The sequence below is a fragment of the Chanos chanos genome, chromosome 2 (genome assembly GCF_902362185.1).
Source record: "Chanos chanos chromosome 2, fChaCha1.1, whole genome shotgun sequence".
NCBI lineage: Eukaryota > Metazoa > Chordata > Actinopteri > Gonorynchiformes > Chanidae > Chanos > Chanos chanos.
The window spans coordinates 27,895,250-27,906,271 of NC_044496.1; the positions used below are offsets into that span (position 1 = coordinate 27,895,250).

Below are 11,022 nucleotides of genomic sequence, written 5' to 3' on the forward strand. Positions count from 1 at the left end.
GGTTACGCTGCATTGTACGACGAAAGAAAAGCGGTACTTATTTGGGAAAAATACATACAAACCTGCAATTATTACTGTTTTTTTTTCAAAAGGAGTTTTTGATATTACTTATGATGTAAAAAAACGATGATAATAATAATATAAAAAATAAGAATAATACTACAGTTACTGCGACACTTGGCCAAATATCGGTAACTAAACGTGAAACACAAGTCCACCCACGGGATATCCGCTATTACCTGGCGCCCAGCGATGATATAAAGTGTCATTTTACACAGCGACCAAACGTACCTCTAGCTAAAGTTGACAGTAATGTATCTTCGTTAAGTAAACAACCAAGACAGACTCTTTCTTATACGGATGTACACCTCTCTACGAAGTCTTGTTGCAGGCTACTGAGGCAACTGCCTCCGTATTTCCTGCGTCAGACTGAGTGATATTTGCGATGGTACTGTAAAATCATATCGAGCTATCAAACAAAACTATACAAACTGCACACAACAGCACAGAGTAGGTCGGGTTCAGAAAAAAACCCTTATCCTACATTTTGTGACTGTGCCCCCTTACCAATCTCATCCTGTATCTCATCAGCGACGTAAGGCACCTTGTAGAGAAGAGACAAGCTCTGGTTCATCCTCTCCTCAATCACGCGCAGGTGGGTCATCACCTTTTTGAGCCAACACACACACACACACACACACACACAGAGAGACAGAGAGAGAGAGAGAGAGAGAACATAGGTTTATTGCAGATGTATTTGGCCAACTATAATCAGGACAGACATTCTCAAAATCTGAACGTAACTCTAGGCTGTGAGGGGGAAAAAAGATATTCAGGGAGACACAAGCACCTAGATCCTTGCGCTTTCCCAAGGTTATGATACCAAACTCTGACTATGAGAGATGCTGATTTAATTGCTCTTTAACAATTGTTTCACTGCTGTAGGTAGATGTTTAGTCTGGGTGCAGTGAGTTCTGCACATCTTTCAGACTGTCTCCACACAGCATCTTACAGCAATGACATGGCATGTTGTAGAAAAAAAAAGCTAGAAAAGGGAAGCACGAAAAACTCCTAGTTTCCAACTTCCTCTGACCCTCACCTACAGCGCCTCTGACAAACAGCAACTTTGCTGGAGAAGACAGAAGCTTTGGAGTAGACAGACAGATGGAAAGAAAGAAAGAAATACAGAGAGAGAGAGAGAGAGAGAGAGAGAGAGAGTAGTTGTCCATAGCTGGACAACAGACTGAGAATGAGTATGGCTTTGGTTAAAATAGACCAGTGCGTGAGTCCCGTTTCACACACGCCTATAAATCCACACTCCAGCAACAGCAGCCACATGCCCTCCATATCACAACACAGCCACTCATTGCATGATGCTTTTTCAAGCGTTTCACGTGTCTAAACTTGCCTGACTCAACTGGCTTGTGATGTTATTTCTGACTTTCTGCCAGGACTCAAAGCCAAAAAGTGAGTTTGCTTTTCAATTTCACTCACAAAAATACAAAACAAACAAAGTGTTGGGAGAATGGAATAAACAACACTGTTTAGGAACATTCCAGCAGCTCAGTTCTTCTGACTGCGGTGCTGCCGCTGTGCCGTCAGTCAGGGACGATCCGCTGGTGTTTCGAGGCCCTGGCTGGCAGAGTCAGGGATCAGAACCGTAAGAGCACACACCACTGGCTCAACCTCAAACGGGTCAGTCCAATTAAATCGTGTAACGGCAGCGGTGCTGAAAACAATGTTACACAATGAGGCGTGAGTGGTGGAAACATGAGAGCCTGGTCCCTGAGAGCCGTCCTGTCCACTCACGTAAACCCACTCACTGCTTTCAACACGCCTCAGCAGGGCCCAGCACCACGCACAGCACCAATGTGTGTGTGTGTGTGTGCGTGTGTGTGTGGCCTGCACAGCATGAACTGCACAAACCATCCTAACCTGCACTGATGTGGAAAGACAAGGGGAAACTGAACTTCACTTTCTGCCAAAACCCTTTCTGTTTTGTTTTTAAAAATACACTGTGATTGCTAAATTGTATTTTAAAGCAGGTAGAGAGGTAAGAATAGCACAAACTGAAAAATGAGATTACCGGGGATGGTGTATTCAGTGCATCATAGACACAGACAAGTTTACAAAACAAACGGTATGATAAGAGGGGGGCAGAGGAGTGGAGAGGAAGGCAGGAGAGAGGGGGAGTGTGGGAGAGAGACTGACCTGAGACTTCATCTGGGCAGCTTTCTCAGGGTCTACAGCCAGGACGTGCTGGTAGTGACGGATGGTGTGTTGCCGGTCCTTATTCTCAGCACGTACATACCTCTTCAGAGCCTGCAGAATACGGTGGGGCTGAGAGAGAGAGAGAGAGTGAGAAAGGGTGAAGTAGGGTCAGACAGTTGGATGATTCTGCACAGGCCCAACCATGTGAAAGCAAAAGGATCAAACAGATATATAATAACCACCAAAAAAAAAAAAGAACCCAAAAAGAGAACAAGAGGATTATGAGGAAAACTAAAAGGGGACTGGTTTAAAATGGGGCCTGGTTACGTGAGCAGAGATGCCATTCTGTTCACAGAAGCAATCCCTGGGGATTACATGTTATGTATGTGCTCATTTGGAATTAATAACATAAGTGAACCAAACCCAACCGCTCTCTCCTGTCTGGAGATTAACACAGACCTGGAAAGTTCCCATAATTGCAGACAGGATGCTATCTGTGTGTGTGTGTGTGAGTGTGTGTGATGAGTGTGGAAGAGTGTGTGCGTGTGTATATGCGTATGTGTGTGGAAGAGTGTGTGCGTGTGGGGGGTGTGTGTGTGTCGTACCCGGGGTGGGTCGGCCTGAAGGGCGGCCAGGTAGTTCTCCAGGGCGAGGCGACGGCGATCGTTAAGCATGGCCTCCACTCTGGCCAGGTGTGTCTCCACCAGCTGCTGCTTCTCACTGGCCGCTTCCTCCTCCAGAGACTCCACCATCGCCTGGAAGTGCTGCACAGAACAGCACAGCACAGAGAGAGAGTTAAAGAGAGATGATTAAAACACAGCGGGTTTCACTACCCTAATAACTTACTTTATTCTGTCTTATTCATCTATTTCATGCTAGAGAGAGAGAGAGAGAGACGCAAAGAGAGAGAGACAGAGAGAGTGCATGCATGGAGGTGAACATGCACTTTTCAGGGCGTTCACCAACACAATACATTTATTTCACCACAGCAAATCACAGGTGAACTCATATTACACATTGTTTCTGACGTGATAGTACACAGCTGTCCGTCTGCAGCTCTGCTCAGCTTTACCTGTATAAGAGTCTGTCTCTCCGCCTTGGGCAGATTCTTAGCCTGACGTTCTGCCTCCTCCCATTCTTTCCTCACCTAGAGAGAAAGAAAGAGTTAGTGTACAGTGTATCTAGTGTTTCCTCTCTCTGAGTCCCAGCTGTTCTCTCTATCCCTACTCACCCTCTCCATGCGGTTGCGGTGCCTGATCTCCAGCTGCTCCTTGGCCTTCTGGAAGCGACTGTGCTCCTTATCGTCGGCCGGAGTCTCGAAGTACACGTCCACATCGTCGGTCGGCTGTGGGGTGGGTGGCGTGACTGGAAAAGGGGGAGGGAAAAAAAAAAGATGAAAGCTTTTATTAAGGGAGGGAACAGAACTAATTTATAGACCACTGACATACAGCAAAGCAGAGACAGCGACAGGCAGAAAACGGAAAAGGCACAATGAAAGCAAATACAGGAGCACTGGAAGATGGAAGAGTATTAGACAAAAAAAAACAAACAAAAAACAGGGCCACACAAAGAGGTCAACTGAGAAGAGACATCCACGGCAATGCGAGACTCCACCCGACTCTTCAGCAGAGACGTGTCTCCCATCTCAAAGTCTGACAGAACCCGACAGTCTTTCATTTCCCATTCCTTTCATCCTCCGAATTTTTCTCTCCCCCGCTCCTGACTCTCTTTAACGGTAATCTGTGCTTTGGAAAGCTAGCCTGAGGTAAGACAAACTCTCCTCTGGACGTGACGTGCAGGGTGGGGTGCGGGGGGTGGGTGGCCATGCCCCACGTATACAGGATGAGACAAACAAACATTTCTGCTAACAGGAGGAGCAGCAAGAGTATAAACTATCCTTCCATTCTGTAATTAAGCCTTAGATGTTTTGAGACAGAGCACAGAAGCTTAAAGAAAGTTCTGTTGTGTTACAGCAAAAAGCTGACTGCTGCTAAAAGCTGACTCAGGCACACAGGCACAGAGGAGAAACCAAAAAAACAACAAACAGCAAACAAATAAACTCGACAGCAAAGAAGACAAAGAGGGAAACTCAGACAGGTCGGCGAAAGAACGGACAGACAGCAGCCAATGAGAATGCGCCTCGTAAAGCTCCTTGTTAAGAAGATGTAGGAGTGAAAAATCTGGATGGATTTGTTTGCATCAGTGCAGAACAGTCCTGGTGATCTGGTATTGTTAGTTCGGGTGAGGGTTGGGGGGGTCCCATGAGAGTGTGTTAGCTCTGCATGGAACAGTGCATGAGACAGGCAGAGCAGGGCAAGTAGGGTAGTCCTCCTCTATCTATTTATATTAGTGTGTAGTGTCCACACTAACATAGTTCTGACAGAGAGAGAGAGAGCGGGAAAAGAGAAAGAGACAGAGAGAGAGACAGAGAGAGTGATAGAAAGAAAGAGAGACAGAGAGAGCATTGAAGGTCTACTTCTCCCAGGATGAGGGACTTACTCAGACACTTGACAGAGACAGGGAGAGAGAGAGAGAAAGCGAGAGATAGAGAAAGAGAGGGCGAGAGAGAAAGCGTTGGAGGTCTACCTCTGCTGGAATGAGGGACTTACTCAGACGCTTGCACACGGCCATGCAGTACTCCTCTGAGTCAAAGTTGTTGCGGTTGCCAGCGCAGCCTCCGTAGATGAAGCGCAGGCATCTCCCCTGGCGCATGTCGAAGTGCCAGCGGGGCATGGAGGCACGACACGGCCCAGTCTCCGCCTCCAGAGTACACACGGCTGCCATGGCGACAGCTAGTTAGAACCTCCCACACACCCAAAGCACTCCCATCTCCTGCCCTCTGCTACTGAGAGCAGTCAGAACCCTGACGGTCACAAACCCACTGATTCTGTGTCACATGACAGGCACTCAACACCTTTGCTTTCTCTCCAACACGCTTATCACACATGACACTAATAACACCTACATGCTGAGTTTCTCAGGATTTCAAGAGAAAATAAAAAAACAAACACCTCAAGATATTCAGTACGACCTTATGCTGACCATATACCGGATTTGTTTAAATCTCTAGTTCATCTCTGTGGAATAAATAACACTACATGCCTAAAAAAAACTATGAGAAATAAACAGCCAAGGGCCAGTTTTAGTGTCACTGATAACTAAGCGTATAAAGCTGTCCCAGGTGGTAGGAACCCCCCCTCCCTCTGAGAGGGGGGGATAAGTCAATACTCACCTTTCACCTCTTCCAAGGTCTTGTCTTCATCCTGCTTTTCTGGAATGGCAGCCTTCTCTTTCTTATCATCGCTCTCTTCGCTGTCTCTGTCCTCCTCCTCATCCTCATACACATAGTGATACTCTTCCTCATCAATCTCATCATCTTCATCTTCCTCTTCCTCCGCGGTGTTGTCTTTCTCAGAGGGCTGCTCACTGGTGGGAGCCTCACTGCACGAGAGAAACAGAGTATGTAAGGAAAGAATGATAAGACAGAAAGTATGCAAGGAAAGGAAGAAAAGAGGGAGTATTCAAGGAAAGACAGAGAAGGGAGAGAGAGAGAGAGAGAGAGTATGTAACGAGAGAAAGAAAAGAGAGACGGACAGAGGGGGCAGAGGAAGAGAGAGGGGGATAGAGCACAGGGCAGAGAGTGGAACATGTCCAGAGGGTGTTTGATTTATGAAATTGAATAGAGCAGCTGTCACAGGTCAATGGCACCATACGCTGATACAGCCAGATGGCCCATGCAATTCATCTTCTGAACACACACACACATACACACACGCAATGTACTCACATATGCCCTCTCCCTTTCACAATCTAACTCACTCGACACACACTGTACTCACCTATGATCTCTCTCTCTCTGTCTCTCTCACACACACACACACACACACACACACAAAAACAGCTGTGCTTTTACTGTACACACACCCACATGTTATTTCTCCATTATTGCTTTTTATCTTCTGCAAACACAGACACACCAGCTGTGATAATATACTCACACTGCCCTGCACACACGACAGACACACACACACACATACACAAACATACACACACCACACACACACGCACACTCACCTCTCCTCTACAGCCTCATCTTCATCGAGATCAGGCTCCTCAATTTCCTCGTCCTCTTCCTCGTCCTCCTCCTCCTCCTCCTGAGAGGGCATTGCGGGAGGCACTGGCTCCTCAGCACGGGTTGCTGGGCAACAGACATACTCGGTGCCATGGAACTTGTCGATGCCACATGGCAGCAGCATTCCGTAGCTGTGCAGAACCATCCCACTCTTAGAGCAGGCCTGAGACAAAACAAGAAACTAATGAGAAACTGTGCAGTAGCAACTCACTCTTAGAGCAGGCCTGAGACAAATGAGAAACTAATGAGAAACTGTGCGGTAGCAACTCACTCTTAGAGCAGGCCTGAGACAAATGAGAAATTAATGAGAAACTGGGAGCGATCAGGCGCAGAGGAAAAAAAAAATTTTTGTCTGTTTTTTGTTTGTCACTCTGGATAAGGGCATTTGCTAAATGATTAAATGTAGACGCATAAGCTCTGAGAGAGGAGATAGAGAGGCAATGGCTTCATTTGGCACTGGGCTTTGCTTTAGAGGCTTTGATTCTGATTTCATGGTGATTTCACAGCGATTCCAGATGTGAATGAAGGATTTAATTTAGGGAGAATGAGCATAAAGGAAAAATGAGATGGAGGAACAGAGGAGGAAAGGAACGGCTTTCACAATGTGGCTAAGTCCTACTGTCTGTGAGCAGCAAACATAGTCTGTGAGGCTATATGCTAGTATGTGTGCGTGTGTGTGCGTGTATGTGTGTCGGTGGAGTGAGTGTGTGTGTGTGTGAGTGTGTATATATTTGAGTGTGTGTGTGAGAGAGAGAGAGAGAGAGAAAGACCCTGAGGAGTCTCCAGTGGAAGAAGCCTGAGGATTAGAAGCATTACCACCGTGCCTCTAATCTGATTAACAACACGGTGAAATATGAGGACTCTGAGGTCCACTGGGACTGACTGCACGAGAGAGAGAAAGAGAGGACAGGAGAAAGAGGAGAGAGGAGAGGTGAGAGAAAGAGAGAGAGAGAGAGGGCAAAGAAAAACACATAGAACAAAGAAAGGTCATGTAAACATGAAATGCTGAACAAAAAAACTGTGAGAGACTGATACAGCTGAAAAGAGAGAGAGAGAAAGAGAGAGGGAGAGAGGTTTGGTAAATGGGAGAGGGAAATGTTCTTAAACCGTTGAGCTGGTCACTATTCCACTGTTGTCACTGGGGAGCATGTGGGCAGTGTGTGTACAGAGTGTGTGCAGTGTGTGTGTACTGTGTGTACAGTGTGTAGTGTATGTGCTAGTGTGTGTACTGTGTGCAGTGTGTAGTGTGTGCAGTGTGCAGCGTGCATGCAGGACAGCGTACCTCTTTGGCCACTCCATGCCACTGCTGCTGGCTCACACACATGTCCATGTGTTCCTTATGGAAAAACTTGCACTTCTCTGGAACCAGCAGGACGTCACTAACAAACTCACCCACTGCAACAGGACAAGAGACAACACATCAGTGAAGGTCGAAATACACATCCGCATTCCACCAATCACAATGCATTTGACTGTGTTCCACTGTGTAGAACACACACATAGACATACACAGAGACAGATACACACACACACTTAAACACACACACACGCATGCGCGCCCACACATGCGCACAAACAAACATCTGGTCGTGTGGTCAGGACACACAGCAGGGTTTTGGCCTGTAGTCCTGAAACACTAAGAGCTGATTACCAGAGAGAAGAGCTATTCAAACAGTCTTTACCTTTTGATATTTTTTAATGTCTACCTTGGGAAAGCTTAGTTTCAAATCAGTATTTCAAGTGTATTCTAAAGGCGAATGTGCTCTGATATTATTGGATGAGACTGAAGTGAGTGACTGCCACAGAGAGCAGTTAGCAGTCAGCAGTGTTGCTCTAGCAGCAGAAACACTAGGGTCAAACCTGCTGGACGTATGGGGGCAAAGGTCACCTCAGTAAGAGAGACTCTGAGAGAGACAAGTGAGAGTGAGTAAAGATAGCCAAGAGTCCTTTCAAAGCATTAAATCAACATGACTGAGATAGAGAGAGATAGAGACAGACAGGCAGGCAGACAGAAAGAGAGAGAGAGAGAGAGAGAGAGAGGGAGAGAGTGGAAGGTGGGGTGGTCATAGATGGGGCAGGGATGGAGGGATTTGGGGCACACGGTAGAAGGAGGAAAGACAGGGTTGAAAAAGTGACAACGCCGTTCATTTGGAGCTGACTGCATCTTGGCTTCTGGCCACTCTGGCCAGAGCTAGAGGAAAAATCATGACGGGGAAAGAGAGAAAGAGGGAGAGAGAGAGAGGGCAAAAAGGCAGTGTTTTGGAAAATGAGAGGGTTAGAGAAGAGGAAGAATCTCGAAATAGCTGAAGACACAGCTGTTCTTCAACACCCCCCTCCCCCCCAAAAGAAGTCACACAAAGACAATCTGCTCCAACAGGACACCTCTGCAAAATCTTACATCACCTTAAAAAAACAGGGCTCAAAAACACAGAGAAATAGAGCATGTGGAAGAAAAACAAGTTTATTCCAATCTCCTTCAACACAGCTCATAACAATGACGCAACCTAGTTTAAACCCATTCAACCGGAAACGGCAGCAACTGGCCCGAAACCCATCCTCCTGTCAAACATTTGGATAGATAGAGAATAAAAGCAGGCGGCACAGACAAAACACCCATTAGCCTCTCTCCATTCAAACACAAACAGCAGGGACAAAACCTCAAGCCGTCCACACACCCTCATCTAATCCACTTCTAACATTAGCAGCACTTCAGCTACCACCTAATCCCACTGCACGGCTCACGCCACCAGCAAGACCTAACACACACACACACACGCAGGCCTTCAGACCACTGTCAGTCCTGTGCACTCCCGAATGACAAAGACCGCTTTCACAACAACAGTCCTCTAAACAACTCAGTGCTCTTTTGGCAGGTCAGTGGTTTTCACCGCTCCATGCAAGCACAGAGAAGAATGTGTGCAAGGTCTGGGCTTGGTACTTCAACCAAAGTTAAATATAGACATGATTATACGTCTCCAGGAGAGAAAGCCTGATTAAGCCAACTGTGGTCCCTGGAATGTGGCTGGAGAAACCCTGTGTGGGGAAAGGCTCTGCTTTGAGACCAGTCTGTAGGTAAGACTGGGGCAGTGCCATTGGGATGGCGGAGGTAGGAGTTTGTAATGGACGGGGGCAGGGAGGGGCATCATGTTGGGGTGGGTGGAGTTAGTTGTATGGGGGAGATAAGGGTCACCAAACTTTCTGCGCATCCTTGCTGTCAAGCAGCTACAGAAGTCACACCGGCCACGCTGACTCAGGAGAGAACAACAGCCAAAGAAAGAAAGAGTCTGACTAAGACGTGGCACTCATCCCACATGCTTTCACGCTCTCCCTCTATCATTCTCTCTCTCTCTCTCTCTCTCTCTGCTCAAATACAACAACCTCTCCCAGCAGCCCTGCTCCTCACTCAAAAACAGCAGGAGCAGGCACAGACTGTTCTCCACACGGGCTGAGACGGAGGAGAGTGGGTGGACAGGCAGACCGGTGACAGATTATTAAACTACCTTCCACCGGCTACGCTGCAATCAGCTATGACTGGGTATTACGTCCGCCAATTTGTGAATTTGTGTTTGAGTCTGCTGTATTGAGTCATTTCTTTTTCTGGGAGTGTCTGCTTTTCCCTCTTTTGATGCTTTATCTGCGGTTTTCTTCTCATTTTAATGCATCAGATCCTACAACATATGATGCAGCTGTCACATTCAGAATGACTCACTTGACTGAGAAACATCATTATAATTCCCTAAAATAATCCACCACTTGCTTCCAAGAAACAGGAAAGGAAGGAAGGATAGAAAACAGAACACAAAGAAATGGTGGAGATGGACAGAAAATAAGAGTTATGACAGACAAAGCAAAGGAGGAAAGACAGAAAAAGAGAGACAGAACATTAGTAGTCTTTCTTTTTCTGTCTAAAAAAAAACATCCGTCAATCTATCAGTGACCCAGCTCTGACCAATTTTTAAAAAATATCAAGTTACACAGTTAAAAAGAGACCTCAGTGTGGTAACCTGAGCTTAGTCCATAGTCCTGCCACACATAAGACCATAACCTCCTGTGTACCACTGCCAATAATAAACCGTCTCTCTCAAGCCCACCACTGTCCTGACTGGGGTTCATCTCCCTGTCTCTGTGAGTATCAGAGATGAGCGTCTGATCACTTTACATAGAGGAGAACACACGGCACAGCCTTGCTCCACAGTCAGTGTCCCCTAAACTCCTAAAACACGCAGGATTATTAAATATTCCATTACTTACTCAGAGAGAGGGAGGGAGAGAGAGAGAGTGTGTGTGTGTGTGTGACTGTGAGCACCAGTGTTAGTGTGTGTGAGAGAGAGAAAGAGAGAGGGAGAGAGATGAAATGCTCTGCTCTGTCACTGGAGGTTGCATTTCAAGGTGAAGGGTACAAAAATCATTATAAGTGGTCGTTATAAGACAGCATTTATATGATTAGTGGAAAAAGCCTGCAGCATTTCCAAGGTCAACATGTTATGAGAATATCAGTGTTATACATTAAAAAAATAATCTAATAACTGCGATGGATGGATAGCTACAGAAAAAAACCCCACATTGGTCTTATCTAATGTTTTTGCCATATTGCACACTGAACAATGTTCCAAAATGAGAACCAGCTCATGTATAAGTTATTTATCCCTTAAAGTCAAAGAGAAAATAATTTAATATCA

The 11,022-nt window shown here is 46.3% G+C and overlaps 1 protein-coding gene across 2 annotated transcripts in view; it reads right to left on the reverse strand.

Annotated features, from left to right (window-relative positions):
- Positions 1–11,022, reverse strand: part of aplp2 (amyloid beta (A4) precursor-like protein 2) — a 48,747-nt gene that overhangs the window by 10,519 nt on the left and 27,206 nt on the right. For both annotated transcript variants that reach the window (XM_030766894.1, XM_030766895.1), the window contains exons 4-12: positions 7,626–7,738; positions 6,286–6,506; positions 5,444–5,652; positions 4,821–4,988; positions 3,443–3,576; positions 3,284–3,358; positions 2,817–2,975; positions 2,212–2,340; positions 568–667 (exon numbers count right to left, since the gene is read on the reverse strand). In XM_030766894.1, coding sequence (XP_030622754.1) covers positions 568–667; positions 2,212–2,340; positions 2,817–2,975; positions 3,284–3,358; positions 3,443–3,576; positions 4,821–4,988; positions 5,444–5,652; positions 6,286–6,506; positions 7,626–7,738 — 1,308 coding nt within the window. The remainder of the gene's footprint in view (positions 1–567; positions 668–2,211; positions 2,341–2,816; positions 2,976–3,283; positions 3,359–3,442; positions 3,577–4,820; positions 4,989–5,443; positions 5,653–6,285; positions 6,507–7,625; positions 7,739–11,022) is intronic.